Source organism: Terrapene carolina, unplaced genomic scaffold (assembly GCF_002925995.2).
Source record: "Terrapene carolina triunguis isolate 2854851 unplaced genomic scaffold, T_m_triunguis-2.0 Scaffold1005, whole genome shotgun sequence".
Lineage (NCBI taxonomy): Eukaryota > Metazoa > Chordata > Testudines > Emydidae > Terrapene > Terrapene triunguis.
In genome coordinates, this window is record NW_020665356.1 from 25,143 (window position 1) to 45,836 (window position 20,694).

At 45.7% G+C, this 20,694-nt stretch overlaps 1 protein-coding gene across 1 annotated transcript in view; it reads left to right on the forward strand.

Annotated features, from left to right (window-relative positions):
• Positions 1-20,694, forward strand: part of LOC112120703 (scavenger receptor cysteine-rich domain-containing group B protein-like) — a gene marked incomplete at its 5' end in the record, with an annotated part of 58,477 nt that overhangs the window by 24,748 nt on the left and 13,035 nt on the right. Inside the window, one exon of the mRNA XM_029913874.1 lies at positions 17,195-17,524. Coding sequence (XP_029769734.1) covers positions 17,195-17,524 — 330 coding nt within the window. The remainder of the gene's footprint in view (positions 1-17,194; positions 17,525-20,694) is intronic.

Consider the following 20,694-nt stretch of genomic DNA (forward strand, 5'->3'; position numbering starts at 1 on the left):
GCGGAGTCAGAGCGCTCTACGTGCCTTGCCAGTGTGGACAGGGAGTGAATTAGAGACTGTGCGGCTTTAGTGCGCTCTAACATGCATGTGTAGCCAAGCCCTTAGAGTTCTGTCCATAGGCATGTCCCTGCATACCTTGCTGAGTCACAAGGCGTATCTGCCTTCTGTCAATGGGTGAATTGTATAGCCGATGGTCCTTAATGGGCCATCAAAGCAGGCTAGGCAGAGCTGACACCAACTTGTCTGGGGTGTGACCCAGAAGCATAGCACAAGTTTGAAATACAGACAGTATAGAGCCAATATTCATAACTTCAACTACAAAAATGATACACACATATAGACAGCATAATCATAACCAGCAAACCATAACCTCTCCATAAACCCCTTACACGGCAACCTTTATACAATATTTGCTGCAAATAAATAACAGTGGTCACAAAAGTGATCTATACAGTTACAGATTATGTCAATAACATCACACCCCCAATGCAAAATTGATGCAGGAAGGGATGACACAAACATCACTGACTGCATCCCAAGAGCTTCCCATCTTTGGGTCTGTCTCCCTACAGCTAGTATTGGATTAGAAGCCGTAACAGTGTATAACAGAAATGGTTTATTTAAGTCAAGGTACAAACTCAAGGTAAAACTTGGTTAGAACAATAGTGGATTGGATCTGCTCTTTCAGCATGGTTCCTGCATGTCTCATGTGATCTTGCCAAGAACTAAAGAAAATAGCTACACCTCTACCCCTATATAATGTGACCCGATATAACACGAATTCGGATATAACGTGGTAAAACAGCGCTCCAGGGGGGCGGGGCTGCGCGCTCCGGTGGATCGAAGCAAGTTCGCTATACCGTGGTTTCAGCTATAACACGGTAAGATTTTTTGGCTCCTGAGGACAGCGTTATATCGGGGTAGAGGTGTACTTTATCTATACAAGCTCTGGCAAATGTTTGGAACCCAATTAACATTAAATCAATGTAGATATTAATGTTGTTCATAGTACAGTAATCTTGGCATGTAGCTGTGAAAGCAATATGGCAGTGTGCCTCGGTTTCCCTTTTCATACAGCACATTAGGTCTGGAATGTCTTTTCCCCTGTGAAAAGTTCCAATACTGTTTACAGCATTAACTGTGAAACATCAGTATAACAAGGCCTTTTAACATAAAGTGTGTTCTCATGTATTCCTTTTAACATGTTCAAGGGATTTTTCAAAAGATTAGGCATATTGTAATTTTTACAGTTCTTGGTAATAGCAACACATTAGTTACAAAAAGTACCATTAGCAATAACAACAAATTCATTGCAAGGGTCCATTTACAATCATGTTTGTTATTCCACACCTTTGGCCCAATACCATTGAGGTTTTGGCATTTTAGGGTTAACCTGTGGCTTCCCTTTGCAAAAGTAAGTTCTCTCATAGACTCATAGACTAAGGTCAGAAGGGACCATTATGATCATCTAGTCTGATCTCCTGCACAACGGAGGACACAGAATCTCACCCACCCATTCCTGTAATAAACCTCTCACCTGTGTCTGAGCTATTGAAGTCCTCAAATCATGGTTTAAAGACTTCAAGGTGCAGAGAATCCTCCAGCAAGTGACCCGTGCCCCATGCTGCAAAAGAAGGTGAAAACCCCCCAGGGCCTCTGCCAATCTGCCCTGGAGGAAAATTCCTTCCCGACCCCAAATATGGAAATCAGCTAAACCTTGAGCATGTGGGCAAGACTCACCAGCCAGACACTCAGGAAAGAATTCTCTGTAGTAACTCAGATTCCACCCCATCTAACATCCCATCACAGGCCATTGGGCATATTTACCGCTAATAGTCAAAGATCAATTAATTGCTCAAATTAGGCTATCCCATTATACTATCCCCTCCATAAACTTATCAAGATTAGTCTTGAAGCCAGATATGTCTTTTGCCCCCAGTACTCCCCTTGGAAGGCTATTCCAGAACTTTACTCCTCTGATGATTGGAAACTTTGGTCTAATTTCAAGTCTAAACTTCCTGATGGCCAGTTTATATCTATTTGTTCTTGTGTCTACATTGGTACTGAGCTTAAATAATTCTGCTCCCTCCCTGGTATTTATCCCTCTGATATATTTATAGAGAGCAATCATATCTCCCCTCAGCCTTCTTTTGGTTAGGCTCAAAAAGAATAGCTCTTTGAGTCTCCTTTCATAAGACAGGTTTTCCATTCCTTGGATCATCCTAGTAGCCCTTCTCTGTACCTGTTCCAGTTTGAATTCATCCTTCTTAAACATGGGAGACCAGAACTGCACACACTATTCCAGATGAGCTCTCACCAGTGCCTTGTATAACGGTACTAACACCTCCTTATCTCTACTGGAAATACCTCGCCTGATGCATCCGAAGACCGCATTAGCTTTTTTCACTGCCATATCACATTGGCGGCTCATAGTCATCCTGTGGTCAACCAATACTCCGAGGTCCTTCTCCTCCTCTGTTACTTCCAATTGATGCATCCCCAATTTATAACTAAAATTCTTGTTATTAATCCCTAAATGCATGACCACGCACTTTTCACTATTAAATTTCATCCTATTACTATTACTCCAGTTTTTCAAGGTCATCCAGATCTTCCTGTATGATAGCTCGGTCCTTCTGTGTATTGGCAATACCTCCTATCTTTGTGTCATCCACAAACTTTATTAGCACACTCCCACTTTTTGTGCCAAGGTCAGTTAAAAAAAGATCAAATAAGATTGGTCCCAAAACTGATCCCTGAGAAACTCCACTAGTAATGTAACAGAAGGGTAGCTGTGTTAGTCTGAATCTGTAAAAAGCAACAGAGGGTCCTGTGGCACCTTTAAGACTAACAGAAGTATTGGAGCATAAGCTTCTGTGGGTGAATGCCCACTTCATCAGATGCAAGTAATGGAAATTTCCAGAGGCAGGTATAAATCAGTATGGAGATAACGAGGTTAGTTCAATCAGGGAGGGTGAGGTGCTCGTGCTTCCTTAGAGGTTTTTAAGGTCAGGCTTGACAAAGCCCTGGCTGGGATGATTTAGTTGGGAATTGGTCCTGCTTTGAGCAGGGGGTTGGACTAGATGACCTCCTAAGGTCCCTTCCAACCCTGATATTCTATGATTCTAAGCAGGAAGCATGCTAAACAACCAGTGGGGGCCCTTGATGATTGAGATACAAAAGGAGCGCTTAAAGATGATAAAGTCATTGGCGAGAAACTAAATGTATTCTTTGCTTCAGTCTTCACGGCTGAGGATGTTAGGGAGATTCCCAAACCTGAGCCGGCTTTTGTAGGTGACAAATCTGAGGAACTGTCACAGATTGAAGTGTCTCTAGGGGAGGTTTTGGAATTAATTGATAAACTTAACATTAACAAGTCACCGGGACCAGATGGCATTCACCCAAGAGTTCTGAAAGAACTCAAATGTGAAGTTGTGGAACTATTAATTAAGGTTTGTAACCTGTCCTTTAAATCGGCTTCTGTACACAATGACTGGAAGATAGCTAATGTAACACCAATATTTAAAAAGGGCTCTAAAGGTGATCCCAGCAATTACAGACCGGTAAGTCTAACGTCGGTACCAGGCAAATTAGTCGAAACAATAGTTAAGAATAAAATTGTCAGACACATAGAAAAACATAAACTTTTGAGCAATAGTCAACATGGTTTCTGTAAAGGGAAATCTTGTCTTACTAATCTATTCAAGTTCTTTGAAGGGGTCAACAAACATGTGGACAAGGGGGATCCAGTGGACATAGTGTACTTAGATTTCCAGAAAGCCTTTGACAAGGTCCCTCACCAAAGGCTCTTACGTAAATTAAGCTGTCATGGGATAAAAGGGAAGGTCTTTTCATGGATTGAGAACTGGTTAAAAGACAGGGAACAAAGGGTAGGAATTAATGGTAAATTCTCAGAATGGAGAGGGGTAACTAGTGGTGTTCCCCAAGGGTCAGTCCTCCGACCAATCCTATTCAACTTATTCATAAATGATCTGGAGAAAGGGGTAAAAAGGGAGGTGGCAAAGTTTGCAGATGATACTAAACTGCTAAAGATAGTTAAGACCAAAGCAGACTGTGAAGAACTTCAAAAAGATCTCACAAAACTAAGTGATTGGGCAACAAAATGGCAAATGAAATTTAATGTGGATAAATGTAAAGTAATGCACATTGGAAAAAATAACCCTAACTATACATACAATATGATGGGGGCTAATTTAGCTACAACAAGTCAGGAAAAAGATCTTGGAGTCATCATGGATAGTTCTCTGAAGATGTCCACGCAGTGTGCAGAGGCGGTCAAAAAAGCAAACAGGATGTTAGGAATCATTAAAAAGGGGATAGAGAATAAGACTGCGAATATATTATTGCCCTTATATAAATCGATGGTACACCCACATCTCGAATACTGCGTACAGATGTGGTCTCCTCATCTCAAAAAAGATATACTGGCACTAGAAAAGGTTCAGAGAAGGGCAACTAAAATGATTAAGGGTTTGGAACTAGTCCCATATGAGGAGAGATGAAAGAGGCTAGGATTCTTCAGCTTGGAAAAGAGGAGACTAAGGGGGGATATGATAGAGATATATAAAATCATGAGTGATGTGGAGAAAGTGGATAAGGAAAAGTTATTTACTTATTCCCATAATACAAGAACTAGGGGTCACCAAATGAAATTAATAGGCAGCAGGTTTAAAACAAATAAAAGGAAGTTCTTCTTCATGAAGCACACAGTCAACTTGTGGAACTCCTTACCTGAGGAGGTTGTGAAGGCTAGGACTATAACAGGGTTTAAAAGAGAACTAGATAATTTCATGGAGGTTAAGTCCATCAATGGCTATTAGCCAGGATGGGTAAGGAATGGTGTCCCTAGCCTCTGTTTGTCAGAGGGTGGAGATGGATGGCAGGAGAGAGATCACTTGATCATTGCCTGTTAGGTTCACACCCTTTGAGGCACCTGGCATTGGCCACTGTTGGTAGACAGAATACTGGGCTAGATGGACTTTGGGTCTGACCCGGTACGGCCGTTCTTATGTTCTGTTCTTATGTTCACCTTTCAGTATGACCCACTGTAGTCTCCCCTTTAACCAGTTCCTTATCCACCTTTCAGTTTTCATATTGATCCCCATCTTTTCCAATTTAACTAGTAATTCCCCATGTGGAACTGTATCTAATGCCTTACTGAAATAGGGGTAAATTAGATCCACTGTGTTTCCTTTGTCTAAAAAATCTGTTACCTTCCCAAAGAAGGAGATCAGGTTGGTTTGGCACAATCTACCTTTTGTAAAACCATGTTGTATTTTGTCCCAGTTACCATTAACCTCAATCTCCTTAACTACTTTCTCCTTCAAAATGTTTTCCAAGACCTTGCATACCACAGATGTCAAACTAACAGGCCTGTAGTTACCCGGATCACTGTTTTTTCCCTTTCTTAAAAATAGGAACTATGTTAGCAATTCTCCAGTCATACGGTACATGAGTTTACAGATTCATTAAAAATTCTAGCTAATGGGCTTGCAATTTCATGTGCCAGTTCCTTTAATATTCTTGGATCAAGATTATCTGGGCCCCCCGATTTAGTCCCATTAAGCTGGTCGAGTTTGGCTTCTACCTCTGATGTGGTAATATCTACCTCCATATCCTCATTCCCATTTGTCATCCTACCATTATCCTTAAGCTCCTCATTAAAGACTGAGGCAAAGTATTTGTTTAGATATTGGGCTATGCTTAGATTATCCTTAACCTCTACTCCATCCTCAGTGTTTAGCTGTCCCACTTCTTTTTTCTTTGTTTTCTTCCTATTTATATGGCTATAGAACCTTTTACTATTGGTTTTAATTCCCTTTGCAAGGTCAACTCTACATGGCTTTTAGCCTTTCTCACTTTATCCCTACGTGTTCTGACCTCAATAAGATAGCTTTCCTTGCCGATCCCTCCCATCATCCACTCCTTGTATGCTTTCTGCTTTTTCTTAATCACATCTCTGATATGCTTGCTCATCCAGCTTGGTCTATAACTCCTGCCTATGAATATTTTCCCCTTTCTTGGGATGCAGGCTTCTGCAATTTTGACTTGAAGTAATTCCAGGCCTCCTCCACCTTTAGATTCACTAGTTCTTCAGTGAAATCCACTTGCCTAACTAATTTCCTTCATTTTTTAAAGTTAGCCCTTTTGAAATCAAAAACCCTAGTCGCAGATTTATTTTTGTTTATCCTTCCATTCAGTTTGAACTGAATTAGCTCATGATCGCTCGAACCAAGTTTGTCCCCTATAACCATTTTTTCTATGAGGTCCCCACTACTCACCAAAACCAAATCTAAAATGGCATCCCCTCTTGTTGGTTCAGCAACTACTTGGTGAAGGAATCCATCAGCTATCGCATCTAAGAAAATCTGAGCCCTATTATTATTACTAGCACTTGTCCTCCAGTCTATATCTGGGAAGTTAAAGTCTCCCATGATTACACAATTCCCATTAGTATTTACTTCATTAAAAACATTAAAGAGGTCTCTATCCATATCCAAATCAGTTCCTGGTGGTCTATACTCCAAACACTATCCCAGGAACGGCTCTAGTAGCTTTCTTCCCCAATGTGATTTTTGCCCAGACAGACTCTGTCTTATCCATTCCATCACTTCTTATTTATTTACAGTCTACCTCATCATTGATATACAATGTTACTCCACTGCCTTTACCTTTATTTCTGTCTTTCCAAACAGCACATACCCTTCAATACCTGTACTCCAGTCATGACTACTATTCCACCATGTTTCTGTTATCCCTATAATATCTGGTTTCACTTCCTGCACCAGTAGCTCTAGTTCCTCCATTTTGTTACCTAGGCTCCTCGCATTAGTGTACAAACATCTTAATTTTTGCTGTTTGGCCTCGCTCACATTCTTTACCCAATTAGGCACAGACATTCTACCGCCAGTATCACCTATTGGACTGGTATCTACACTACCCTTCCTTCTTATGTCCATTCTGCTACCCACGACTGTATCCTTTCTTACTTCGTTTTCTTCCCTTTCAATGTTAAAATCCAGCATGGAGATTACCTGGACATCTCCCGACCATCTCCCCCAAATTCCTAGTTTACAGCTCTCTTAATCAGTTGTGCCAGCCACCATCCTAGAAGTCTATTTCCCTCCCTACTCAGGTGAAGTCCATCCCGAGAGAACAGTCCTCTGTCCATGAATGCCTCCCAGTGGCCATACATCCCAAAGTCCTCCTTATAGCACCACTGCCTGAGCCATCTATTGATCATCAAAATCTTGTCACACCTTTGTTGCCCTTCTCTAGGAACAGGCAGAATCCCACTGAAGATTACCTGAGCCTTGATTTCCTTAAGCGTCTTCCCCAGCCTGGCATAGTCTCCCTTGATACGTTCCAGCGAGAATCTAGCCGTATCATTTGTTCTCACATGAAGGACAATCAGCGGATTCTTTCCCGCTCCCATTAGGATCCTCTTTAGCCTCAGGTCCACATCCCGTATCTTAGCACCCGGCAGACAGCACACTCTTCTGTTCTCTGGATCAGCTCTGGTTACAGGCCTGTCTATTCTTCTCAGTAAGGAGTCCCCAATTATGTAGACCTGCCTTTTCCTGGTGATGGTGCAATTTTCCAGTCTATACCCTGTTCCCTCTGGCTGCAAGCCCTCTCAATTCCTATTCTCCCTTGTAATCTTTTCCAACCCATCCTGTATCCTCCTGGGGCTCATATTTGGTGTTGTTATCTCCATTGACTCTTCCCCTTTTCCTATAGGACTAGCTGCTCTTCTCTTCTTCCTTGTCCTCCCACCTTCAGTGACCACCTGCAGTACCCCTTCTTCATTTTCAACTCTGCAAACCTGTTCTTGAGCTCTATTTCTCCTTCACTAGTCCATCTTTTCCTCTGCCTGGTTCTCTTAGTCACATGCTTCCACTATCCATTTTCTTCACCCAGCAGTCTCCCCTCAGAGTTCTTTGGTCCTGCTTCCATCTGCAAGTCTGAACTTTCCCCTTCAGCCTCCTCATGTCTTTGTTCCATCATCTGGTCAACCCCCCTTCTAAACTCAACCAGAGTTTCCACCTGCATCTCCAATCCTCGGATCTTTTCTTCCATCAGCTCTATCAGGCAGCACTTCATGCAGACGAAACTCTTTTCAGGTACCCCCTCCAGGATCATGTACATACTGCACCTTCCACATCCAGTCATCTTCATTGTGTCCTCTACTGCTTGGGTTACTACCACTGCTGCCTCTGTATCTGTCATAGCCTTCTCACCTAAGTCCTGTTAGTTCGGGAAACACAAACCAAACCAAAACACCACCACCCACAGCAAAACAAACCCTCAATGGGCACCATAACACCACACACTCCCTTCACTAGCCTGTCTGTTCCTTTGCTTGGTTCTCCTAGTCTTCCACCCAAACTCCCCTGTTTACAGCTCTGTTTCCTGTGCTGCTTCATGACTGGCTGGCTACCTTTATAGGACCCCTAATCAGAAAAGCCCTGCCCCCTAATCAGGGCTCAGCTTCTCTCCCAGCACAAAGCCCCTACAAGCCTCTACAGTACAGTACACATTCTTGTCCTGAAGGATCAAACCTTAATCTCTCTTGCTTAACAGAATTCACTGGCTGATTGGGTGTGCTCTCTTTGCTAACAGCTATTAGCAAGTGTTTCTTTTCCCAGTCACTCAGGTAATCTGCATTCAAACAGACAGGAGCCTGTTCACCAGTTTTTAGATTCTTAGCTGCTACCAATTTCAAGGCTGGACACGTATTCTTCCCTTTGGCAGGATTGGGTTCCTTCCCCCCACACCTTTTTCCTAGAAGGTTGAAAACTGAAACTTCCTGCTCACAGGAATTCCTTTGCTGTCTAGGTGTGTTTTCTAACTGCAGACCCTGAAGCACAGACTGCTCATTTAAAGAATTAGCATGGAGACATTCCTATTCCAACACTGTCATAACTATAAAGGGAAGAGTAACAGCTCTCTGTGTACAGAGACTCCAAATCCTTTTACCTGTAAAGGGTTAAGAAGCTCGGGTAACCTGGCTGACACCTGACCCCAAGGACCAATAAGGGGACAAGATACTTTCAAATCTTGGGGGGGGGAAAGGCTTTTGTGTGTGCTCTTTGTTTTAAGGGGTGGTTCGGTCTGGGGACTGAGAGGGACCAGACATCAATCCAGGTTCTCCCCATCTTTCTAAACAAGTCTCTCCTATTTCAAACTTGTAAGTAAAAAGACAGGCAAGGCGTCTTAGATTTACTTTGTTTTCTCAACTTGTAAATGTACCTTTTACCAGAGGGTTTATCTTTATTTGCTGTACTTTGAACCTAAGACAGAGGGGGGTCCTCTGAGCTCTTTAAGTTTGATTACCCTGTAAAGTTATTTTCCATACTGATTTTACAAAGATGATTTTTACCTTTTTCTTTAATTAAAAGCCTTCTTTTTAAGAACCAGATTGATTTCTCCTTGTTATAAGATCCAAGGGGGTTTGGATCTGTATTCACCAGGAGTTGGTGAAAGGAGGGTGGGAGGAAGGAGGGGGGATGGTTAATTTCTCCTTGTTTTAAGATCCAAGGGGGTTTGGATCTGTGTTCACCAGGGAATTGGTGAAAGGTTTCTCAAGGCTTCCCAGGGCGGGAATTCTTGAGATGGTGGCAGCAGACCAAAGCTAAGCTGGTAATTAAGCTTAGGAGTCCTCATGCAGGCCCCTACATTTGTACCCTAAAGTTCAAAGTGGGGATACAGCCTTGACAAACACCATTATCTTTCCAACAAGCTGGCCAAACACAGCAACTTGGTTATAGGGCTGTTTAAATTCCTTAACAGCTTTTACTCCATCTGAGAGCTTTTCAAAGCTATCCACACTGGATCGTTCAAAAGGAAAGTCAGAGGAGCCATTCACCACAGAAAATTTCTGGCTGTTAGGAACTGAAACTTCCTTGATTAAATTACTTTCACACCCTTCCACTATAGCAAACTGCTTGCACAGATTACCATGAGGATTCCTTTCCCCAGGAACTTTAAGCAACAATTCACCCCTCACAGAAATTCTGCCCTTACCCTCTTCACCTAGGGCTTGCTTTAAAGGAACACTTCCCTGAGCAACAATAGACTCTTTCCGGTCTTACTTACAGCCAGGATCACCTCTGGCTCATCAGGCAGATTCCTACACAATCCCCTTTCAGGCAAACTCAGACTCACTGGATAAAAGGTTAGAAGCATTCTCCCTCCCTTTGCCACAAACAAGTTTAGGAATCTTTTCCTTCTTGCTACAAGTTATCAAACTGTTAGTAGGTAACACAATTAAATCATCTTTATGCTCTCCTTGTGCCCTGGCTAGTATATTACCCTGATCAGACAGAGTTGCTACATCCTTTTCCAACCACACATTAGCAACAGGCAAAATACAAGCACCAGAATTGTTTGGTCTCTGGGATTTTGCCATGGCACTAACTGGATGCAACCTAGTTACAGTGCCATTCTCCCTAGCAGACACAAACTTAGGACCATTCCCTTCCTGGGCTTTAGTTGAATTCAGAACCAACTCTGAGACAACTGCACTATTCTCAACCATCACAGGCTGGAAGACACCTTCTGTCTACTCCACAGACAAAGAAGAGCTGGAGACACATTCTCCTTTACCAGACATACAGCTTGGGATCTTATTTCCCTTGTCCCAGCACACAGGGCTGCTCACAGACAACTGCTTGGAAATTGGGGGTAGCTTCCTCCATAGGCAAGTCAATACCCCGACAGACACAGGCACATTTCCTTCACGGTCACACTTCTCCACACAGGTAACAGGTAAGGTATAGGGACACTCATCTTCCACTATCCTTGCCTTCCCAAGCTGCAGACTAGATAAAGCCATCAACTCACAAGGCTGCCTAGGCTCATTCAAAATCTCCTTGTTCTCCTCTCCCTTGGCTTGATCTAATTCCAGTTTTACTTCTGAGACATTAGACAGACATTCAGAAACTTCATTCACAGACAAACAGCCCTTCTCCTCAGACAAACATTTGGAGAAACCCTCTCCAGGCAAATCATTTCCCATAATAGACACAGGTTTAAGATCATTCCTTTTCTGTGACTGGTTACGTGGACTGAACAAAGCTTTAATATTTTTCCTAATCAAAAGATCCTTAGGCAATAACTTCCTTACACCAGCTATAACTTCATGCTTAGTACCATTCCATTCAAGGTGGATTCTGGCTAAAGGCACCTCGTAGAGGACTACAACATTCACACTCTGATTTGGTAAGTAATCTTCCTCTTTGACAAGGTCTGCTTTAACAAGAGTGATGTTAGAAGCCATAATTTGCCCTAAACAGCTTTTACCATTGACTTTTACACTCTCTATGAATTTTCCATTACCACTCCCATACATAGCATTGGCACAATTTATGGCGTCACCTTCTACTGAACTCACAGTAACAGCATTTACATAAAAGGTGATCGTGTTGGGGTACATTTGGTTACATCCAGACAACTGCTCAGAGTTATACAACATGCCAATATTGTTAGAAACTGGACTTTCAAGAGGATACAATTTCAGTTGTTCTTCCCTTGCTTTTTTCACTTGGAGCTGAAGTCTGGCCGTGTCCTGTTGCATCTGGTGGGTCTCCTATTGCATTTGGTGAGCTTTCTCCTCATCAGCCAGCAGCTCCAGATGCCCCTTAGGAGCTCTTGCTTCTCTTTTAGCAGCTTCTTTTTCCAATTCAGCTTCTTTCTCCAGCTGGGCCAAGGCTTGCTTCTCTATAATTTGAATTTCTGCCAGCTTTTGTTCATGTTCAAACTGCACGCTGTCTCTCAGGGCTTGCAGTTTCTTTGCTTCTTCAGCTTCTGTAGTATCAGGTAAGGGCTGTGCTCCTGCCTCCTGATCACTGGCCATTAACAGATCTCTCAGTTCTTGATTTGTAACTTTCTTTCTAAAGCTTATTCCCTTTTCTAAACACAAACCTTTCAGGGCTTTTTTGTCAAGGCCCTCATATGCTCTTTGCTCACCCATTGCAACTGCTCTTTAACCAACCAAATTCTCAATACCAAAATTCAAATTTGGATAGTGTGGGGTTTTGACCCAAAGCTTAATTGACCCAGTTCTGTGGATCCAAGCAGACTACGCCACTGTAACGATGCTGGTTCATTCTGGTGGGACCCAACGGAGAGTGCCAATTCAGGACAAATTGCTTAAAGCAGGGCAGTTACAGCCCAAGGCTGGGGTTTCTATGCACACCAAGGCAAACCAAACCAGCCAAACAGAGAGGATTTTAGTTTTACCCCACTGGCTAACCACAAGTCACACAATTTCCTTAGACACTCCAGTTTGCCAGTATCACCACCAGTGCCACTTGTTATGGGGACAAATGGTTATGAAAACCAATACACCAGTAAAAGAAAAAAGATTCTCCCAATCCCAAAGGACCAAACCACAGACCAAGGTCAATATATGTCAGATCTTACCCACAAATCACACTGTTGCCAATCCTTTAGAATTTAAAATCTAAAGGTTTATTCATAAAAGGAAAAAAGATGTAGATGAGAGCTCGAATTGGTTAAATGGAATCAATTACATACAGTAATGGCAAAGTTCTTGGTTCAGGCTTGTAGCAGCGATAGAATAAACTGCAGGTTTAAATCAAGTCTCTGGAACATCCCCAGCTGGGATGGGTCATTTATTCCTTTCTTTAGACTAGAGCTTCAGTGTGTAGCAAAGTACCTCCAGAGGTATGAAGCAGGTCTGAAGACAAGATGGAGGAGCTGCAGCAGTCTTTTATCGTCTGGCCTCTCTTTCTTTGTTCCAAAGACAAGCATTGGGGCACATGGCAAGAAAAAACCTTAGAGTTCTGTCCATAGCCATGTCCCTGCATTCCTTGCTGAGTCACAAGGTGTATCCGCCTTCCCTCAATGGGTCAATTGTAAGCTGATGGTCCTTAATGGGCCATCAAACAGGCTAGGCAGAGCTGACACCAACTTGTCTGGGGTGTCACCCAGAAGCAAAGCACACGTTTGAAATACAGACAGTATAGAGCCAATATTCATAACTTCAACTACAAAAATGATACACATATAGACAGCATAATTGTTGGCCAAATAGGGCCCGTTTCCCCTCGGAGCTTACCTAATTACACCAAGGAGGCACGGAGAGACATAAAGACAGGTACCAGGTTCTTTATTTGTCAGTCAGCTGAGAGGGTGCACCTCGGCTCGTGACAGAGGAGACACACGTTACATGGGCGACATAGGCCCTTTTTATAATCAGTAACAAACAACTCAGTTCTCATCCTTTTTACGTCATTATGCTGACCAATAGATAACAGGTTACACAGAATACATATTATTTTGGGGAAGGGGATACAAGAGACATCTGTTGCGGATACATTTATCATTTTCAAGGGAGAACACGGTACGTTCCTTGACCCTTTGCACTAAATACCTTGGGGATATATGGGAAAACAGCTGCAAACTAACTATCTCTCTGTTCCCTCCTTATCTCTATTATTTCTGCTAGTGTGAGAGAAACTGCAGCCATCTGCTAGAAACACTGACCAATACATTTCTACTTTAACATGTAAGCAGTTAGCACAGAAGTAGATGAGAGTTCACAAGATGGAGTCTGGGGGTTTCAGATAGGCCCAAAGCAAAAGAGTTTCATCGACACTTTGGCCTTCCGCTCTCCCGAGTTACCTGGTAGCTATGCCTAGTGGATCCCAACATAATCATAACCAGCAAACCATAACCTCTCCATAGACCCCTTACATGACAACTTTTATACAATATTTGCTGCAAATATATAACAGTGGTTGCACCAGTGATCTATACAGTTACAGATTATGTCAATGACGTCACAGCTCCATAACTGCTTTGGTGCTGCAAACAGCTGCAAAATGTCCATATTTCATGCAAATATTACACCGTGTGTCTCTGGCTGGGACATGCATCATCTCTTGGGCTAGGACATTTTCCTTGTGCATGTAGGCCAGGATTTGTTCCTCTTAGTTTGCGTGTTTATCCTCTGGCCTCAGGGGTATTATGATAATAAGCTTTAATAAGCTTCAAGTATCTGTTTAAACTTTCTAAGAATAAAGCTACACTAAAGCGTTTACAGCAGTGGATCTGCAGTGATGCAGTGGTGCTGCTGTAAGCTCTCTAATGTAACCACTCTGAGCTGACGGGAGAGCTCTCCAGTTGGCTTAACAACTGCAGCCTCATGAGCGGCAGTAGATATGTCAGTGGGAGAGCTTCTTCCACCCACATAGTGCTGTCCACACCGGTGCTTAGGTTGGTGAAACTTACATCGCTTGGGGGGGTGGCTTTTTCAGACCCCTGAGTGACATAAGTTCTACCACAGCAAGGGCTAGTGTAGACATTGCCTAAGCTAGTTTCACATTTTTCAAGTTGCTCCTGTCTTTGGTTCTGTTGTTTGACTAATTCAGACTGGTTTGCTATTTGAATAGCTGTGGCTAGAGTTAAATCTCTCTTCAGTTGTAGCTTCTGTGAAAGGATTTTTATCTGTTAACCCAATAACCAGCTTGTCTGTAATATTTTCAAACTTTGCATTCCCAAAATCACAGGTTTCAGCCTACATATGCGGAGTGCTTATAAAACATTCAAAACTTTCCCCCAGTTCTTGAGTTCTCTGGTGAAAACAAGCTCTTCCATAAGCAGCATTTTTCTGAGATATAAAGTATGCATCAAACATAGGCAGACCCCTTTCATAGTCACCTTTGTGACTGTCTTCAGTAATGTGAAAAGATTTAAACATATGTTCTGCCAGCTTCCCGTAGCCTACATTAAAGAAGATACCTGCGTCTCTCCAGTGTCTTTGTGCAGCTTGGCAGCAATGTGAAATCTTGTTTCCAGTGTGTTCATGGTGAAGTTTGTGAAAGCTGAAGTTCTCGGGGGCACTGAAGAGTGGCATGGTGATGAGATCCTGCAAAATTTGTAGCTTTGTTCTTTCTATTTTTGTTCTCAGTTTACTCCAGACACCATCGTGTTCTTCTGTACCAGACATGGACTGGTCACAGAGCTGGCTTTTACATACCACAATCCTTTAATGCTCTGCCAGATATGGCTGAGGTTAGCTTTAAAAAAGGTATTTTACACACATCACCACCTAGTGCCTGAGCGATATAATACAGTTTAGCACTCCATTACTCAGCGTGCGGGGATGTCACACTCCAGGTCGGGGGGAAGCCAGGCCTGAGGGTAGGGTGACCAGATGTCCTCATTTTATAGGCACAATCCTGATTTTTGGGTCTTTTTCTTATAGTGGCTCCTATTACCCCCCACCCCATCCCGATTTTTCACATTTGCTGTCTGGTCACCCTACCTGAGGGGAGCAGGGTGTATGGGACCTTCAGCGGTGCAGGCAGTGTGAAAGCAGGTGGCTTGGTTTGGAAGGGCTGGTGCAGTGTCACTGGTTCTGATGTCGCTCACCAGGTCTTGTCTTTTGCCAGCTACTTAGGGCTCTTCAGCACTAGAAACATTACAGTGGCACTGTGGCAGCTCTGCAGCTACAGCACTTCTGTGTAGATGCGACTGACGCCGACAGGAGAGGCAGGAGGGTCAATCCACCTCCCTGAGAGGCAGTAGAGAGGTCACTGAAATACAACATGCAGCGGAGTCTTTTCTCTCAGTGCATCAAGAGAGGCAGGGGAGAGCTCACTCAGGCCACTGCTTACATCAGCCAGTGTTTGGAGATCCCCAAGGTGACCAGCCATGGAGACAGAGACTTACCTCATCTCTTTGCTTTCTTTCAGCTTCCATGACAGGACTCCCCATGACAGGTAAATACAAACATAGGCAGAGGGTGTGGGGTATGTCCGTATGTGTGGGGTGCATGCTGCAGTGTGCAGCTATCTCATAAATTGGGGTGAGGAAGGGCAGAGTTAAGGTTATTTAATCTTGTCGTTCAAGTGTAGGACCTGGGTTCAAATCCTGCCTCCTCCAGACTCACCCCATAGTCTCAGCCCATCACTTCCTCAGTTTCCCCACCAGTTAATTGTTAACAAAGCGGGCTGTGTGGCAGAGGGAACAGAGCGCAGGGCATTCTGGCTGTTGGGTACCTGTGGAAATGCCCCAGCCATCCAGCGTCTCAAGTGCTTCCCCTTGCCCTGTAAGGCCGATTGAAATTTGGGCTCTGGCAGTGGCTGGCTGAGCCATGTCATTCTGGGGTGACCCCAGATTTACCCTGGGATAGGATCTGCCCCAACAGATATTTTTGCCTTTAGTTATTGTTAGAGCTGTTTCAGCTCAGCTCTGGCTGTGGCTGGTGAGTGGCCCCACCCCTGCAAAGGGCAAATGGAGGTGCTGTTTACCTACACTGGGGCACTCTGATGCTAGCTGGGACCTGTGGGAGGTGGGGGTGGGGTACCAGGAGCTGGGCTACTGAGGTGCCGTCGCCACAGGAGGCCCTCAGTTCAGCATGAGGCCGGCCCTGTCTGTCTGTGGAAAATAGAGGAGCCGAGTCAGCCCCAGTCAGGGCCAGTGGAGGCTTTGGGGGAGCAGAACTAAAGCCCTGTGAGGTTGCTGCTGTTGGCTCATGGTCAGACAGGGGCATCGGGCCACAGACGGGGAGGGAGCCCAGGCAGGGGCAAAGGGCATTTCAGTCTCCTGACCAGTTATGCCCTTTGCCCCTTGGCTGGGAGCCGCTCAGACTGAGGGCTGGCCTGGCCTGCACACACCTGTCCTGTCATGGAGGGGAATTAACCCCAGCAGCTCATTTCACATTTTGGGCATCAGAGAGCTTCAATGGCTGCGACTTCCACTCACTACCAGCTTGGACCCAGGGCCCCAGACGTGAAAGCCCAGTGCCTGTTCCCCCCATGCCAGCCATTGCCCCTGCCCGAGCTGGGGCCAAACTGGCACTGGTGCCATCCGGGGGAAAAGCCCCGGGTCTCCTTCCCCCAGTGTACTGCGTCAGCTCATCCCCATCGCACAGACTGTACTGGAGCCAGCATCTGCTGGGGGGAAAGACCTTGTGTCCCATTCTCCATCCCACAACTCAGCTATTCCCCCCTGCCTGGGGCTGGATCACAGTTGGTGACCTTGAGCGGGGACCCCCCAGTGTCCTATTCTCAGCCCCCCTGAGCCAGACAGTCTGCCACACTGGAACTGAAAGGGAGCCAGAATAAACAATAGGGAACAAGCCCCGTATTCCTTTCCTCTAGCCCATCCCTGAGTGTTTATTCCCTTGGGGTATTTGCAGATGCAGGCCTCTCAGAACTGGCTCATCTCCGACTGGTGAACGGTCCGAGTCGCTGCGCTGGGAGAGTTGAGGTGCTTCACAACCAGCTGTGGGGAACCGTGTGTGATGACTTCTGTGATTTAACGGAGGCCAGAATCGTGTGCAGGCATCTGGGCTGTGGGACGGCGTTATCAGCCCCACGTCAGTCTCGGTTTGGACAGGGAGCTGACCGTATCTGGCTGGATGAGGTTTACTGCACAGGGAGAGAAACTGCCCTCTCTGAATGCTGGGCTCCGCCTTGGGGAGAGCATAACTGTACCAGCAGAGAAGATGCCGGTGTTGTGTGCTCAGGTAACCTTCTTCCACCACCGTGCGCGTTGCAGGGAGGAGGGTGGGAAGCTCATTACGGGGATTGCCCCTTCTCAGCCAGTGCTGACCCCAGTATGGTGCTTGAGACCTGTGCTTCAGTCAATAATATGGTGGTTCCAGTAGGGAGCGCTCTCCTCTCAGTCTGAGCTGACCCCAATTCCCCTGTGCGGTTCTACGGGCCTGTGCTGCAGGGAGCGGTGTGGGGGCTCAGTAGGGGACGCTCACGCTCTCCCCTTGAAGTCAGTGCTGGCACCAGTGCCCTAGTGCAATGCCAAAGGGCCTGTGCTGGAGGTAAGGGGATGGGGTGTCAGTAGGGGGCGCTCTCCCTTTGCAGTTGTGCTGACACCAATGCCCTAGTGTGGTGCTATGGGCCCCTGGCATGAGGAAGCCTTGTCTGTGCCCGCTGGGGTTCAGCTCCCTGACTCTCCTGGCCACAAGCCACACAAGCCGTGCCCTTGAGGTCTCATGGGGTGGCCTCTCTCCGGGTTGGCAATAGGCATATTCCACCCCAGCCCTCTGAACATTCCCCTGCAGCACCCAGTCCCTGTCCCACTAGGCATTCACAGCAGTCACAGATCTGCTGCTCCCAAAGGAACAGGGCCCCCAGCTGACCAGCTCCACCTCCCATCTCTGCCCCAATCAACACACAGCTCTAGATCCCTTCATAGTCACACCAAGGACAAGTGATTTCACAGAGTGTAGAGATTCGAGGGGTACCAAGGAGAAGGGTTGGAAAGAAATGGTTCCATGGCCAATAAAATCATACCACGCTGACTAGCGCCTAGACTCATTGAACGAGATACTTTTCTGTCTGGTAGAGCAACGCTCACCCCACAGTCCTTCCAGGGTTTTACTCCAGCCTTGGCTGTGATCTCCTGTTCCTGAGACAAACACTGTCAGCTGCCTCCTGGGTGAAAGGGAGCTCTTGTCCCCTCTCCTCTTTCTTTGTAGGTTCAGACCATTGTCTCTTCCCAGAGGAGGTCTCTCTTCGGAGACTTGTGCTGAGAGTCCTTTGTCTTTGTAAATTCTCAGGCCCTCACTGGGCCCAGACAGTGAATATAGCCTGTCTCCGGCTGTGCTTTGTTCTATGTGCTGATTGGCTCAACCGAAGGGATTGCCATGGCGCAGATGACAAGCTTCACTTCAGCACTTCTAGAGCCTCATATTCTACATTTTACATCTCTCTTCAACTATGTCCCATACAAACATTTTGCCCCCATTAGGGCAACGATTGGGCTGCTGGCTCTTGGTAGAGACCTCACATGACACCCCTGATAAGTTATTGTGCATATATCTCACCCAGGGGATCCCCGTGAAACTCTAGGCATCCCTGTGCCCTCTGCCAGTTGGTGTTTAGTTATCTCTGGGCCAGACCCCTACGAAACAATGGGGACCTGGTAATTGCAGCTTCCACTGCTTGGATTTGCTGTCAATGGAGCCTGCAGCCGCTCACACAAACTAAAAATCCAGGGCCAATTCCTCAAGAGTCCAGTTCCTAATCACTGTGTTCCGGCGGATTTGCATCTCAGGAAATTAGCTCTGAACCTGTAATTTTCCCAAGAGCTGAGACAGAGGACATATGATTCTTCCTCACTTCCTGTCCTACACAGGCTACATATTTCCCTGTCCTGTTTCTCAGCTGCCCTGTCCTACCCCAGAAGTGGCTGCATGTCAGTGGGGGGAGTCTTCTTCTTTTGTGTATGTCACAAGTCAATATCTATGTAACCCTTCTGCCAATGGCGTCGGAAGTGACCAGGGCCGGGTTCAATATCTAGGGGTTCCTTTCCAGCAATATAACCCAGATCTGGCTTGAGCCCCTACCCAGTAACCTCAGCAATTACACTGCACCCCCTGGGTGCTTCTACGAGGCAAAGTTTCCCGTCTCGCAAGCACAGAGTCTCAGTGCAGAAAAGAAACTTTTTAATAAAAGGAGGGAAGCCCTGCACCATTAACTTGGGAAAACGCCACAAATAGCATTTATAAACATAAAATCATGAGCAAAACACCTATCCCAGAGTACGTTGGGCAGTGTCTTTTGCTTCAGGTTCTTGAGTCGAGCAACCAAAAGTCCCTTTAAGATGCCGCTCTCTTCTCCCTCCACCGCACCCCGCTCACAGTGGCTGTCCTTGGTTAGTGAAGACCCAGAGTTTAGAGGTGCACCTGTGTGAGTTCAGCTCCCACCATGCGGGCGGGGAGGAGAGCGCCTGGCTGATCTGCTGTCTGGGTGTTTGCTCTGGTGGCAGCTGCACGGCCAGCCACTCACCACTCTGCTCTCCCTCACCTTCTGCTGCCCCCGGCCTCTCTACTGTTACCACTGCAGGTCGCTCTCTTGAAGCTCCACCCAACTCTCAGTGACTGTCAGCTGCTAGTGGGGAAACCTGAATGATGAAGCAGGCTGGGCAGAAACACTGTCTCACAGCAGGTGATTTCAGCTCTAGTGATCACTGAAACCAAAAAGACTCCTAATGGAGCCTTAATTAACTCTATCTTTGAAGAGTGGTGAGGGGCAGATTAAATCATGTCTACACCTCTCACATAGAGCTGCCGCCCCTCAGCTGGAACACCCATCTCCACCCCCTCTCACTGTTGATGGGGTCTGGTGTCTGAGCCCCCTGGTTAGTGAGTTCAGTTCAGTTGTGGGTGAGCCCCTCTGTCAGAACAGGTTAAACCCAGTTCTGCTGCCCTTTACTGAGACAATCAGGATAACAACATTTCACTACCCCTGCATTTAAGTACTACAGTGATTTGTAACCCAGGACCAGCTAACACAGCTCTGTCTGCTGGATACTTAAGCAGCATGGGTGTGTTCATGTAAATACAGTCTGGTCCTGAAGTCTCTTCCCTTTCCTAGTTCATCACTATCTGTCAGGGGAGAGCTCATTCCGACCATGCTTACCTCAAGCTTGTTCAGCCACCTGACTGTGCATCCTTGAGGTCCAGACTTCTAATGATACTTTTCTCCTCCACCACATGTGATTGTCTCTATTGCTGCCCCACAGGCACACTGAGAAGATTGGGCTAAGTCAAATCTCTGCATTGCAGCAGTCCCTCTGGCCAGTCCAGACAGGGGCCCATTAAGCCTAGTCCAGGATCTACACCCCAGGTTGCAAATAGGCAGATACAAGTTAGGGGTTCTGAAAGTCCATGAGCAC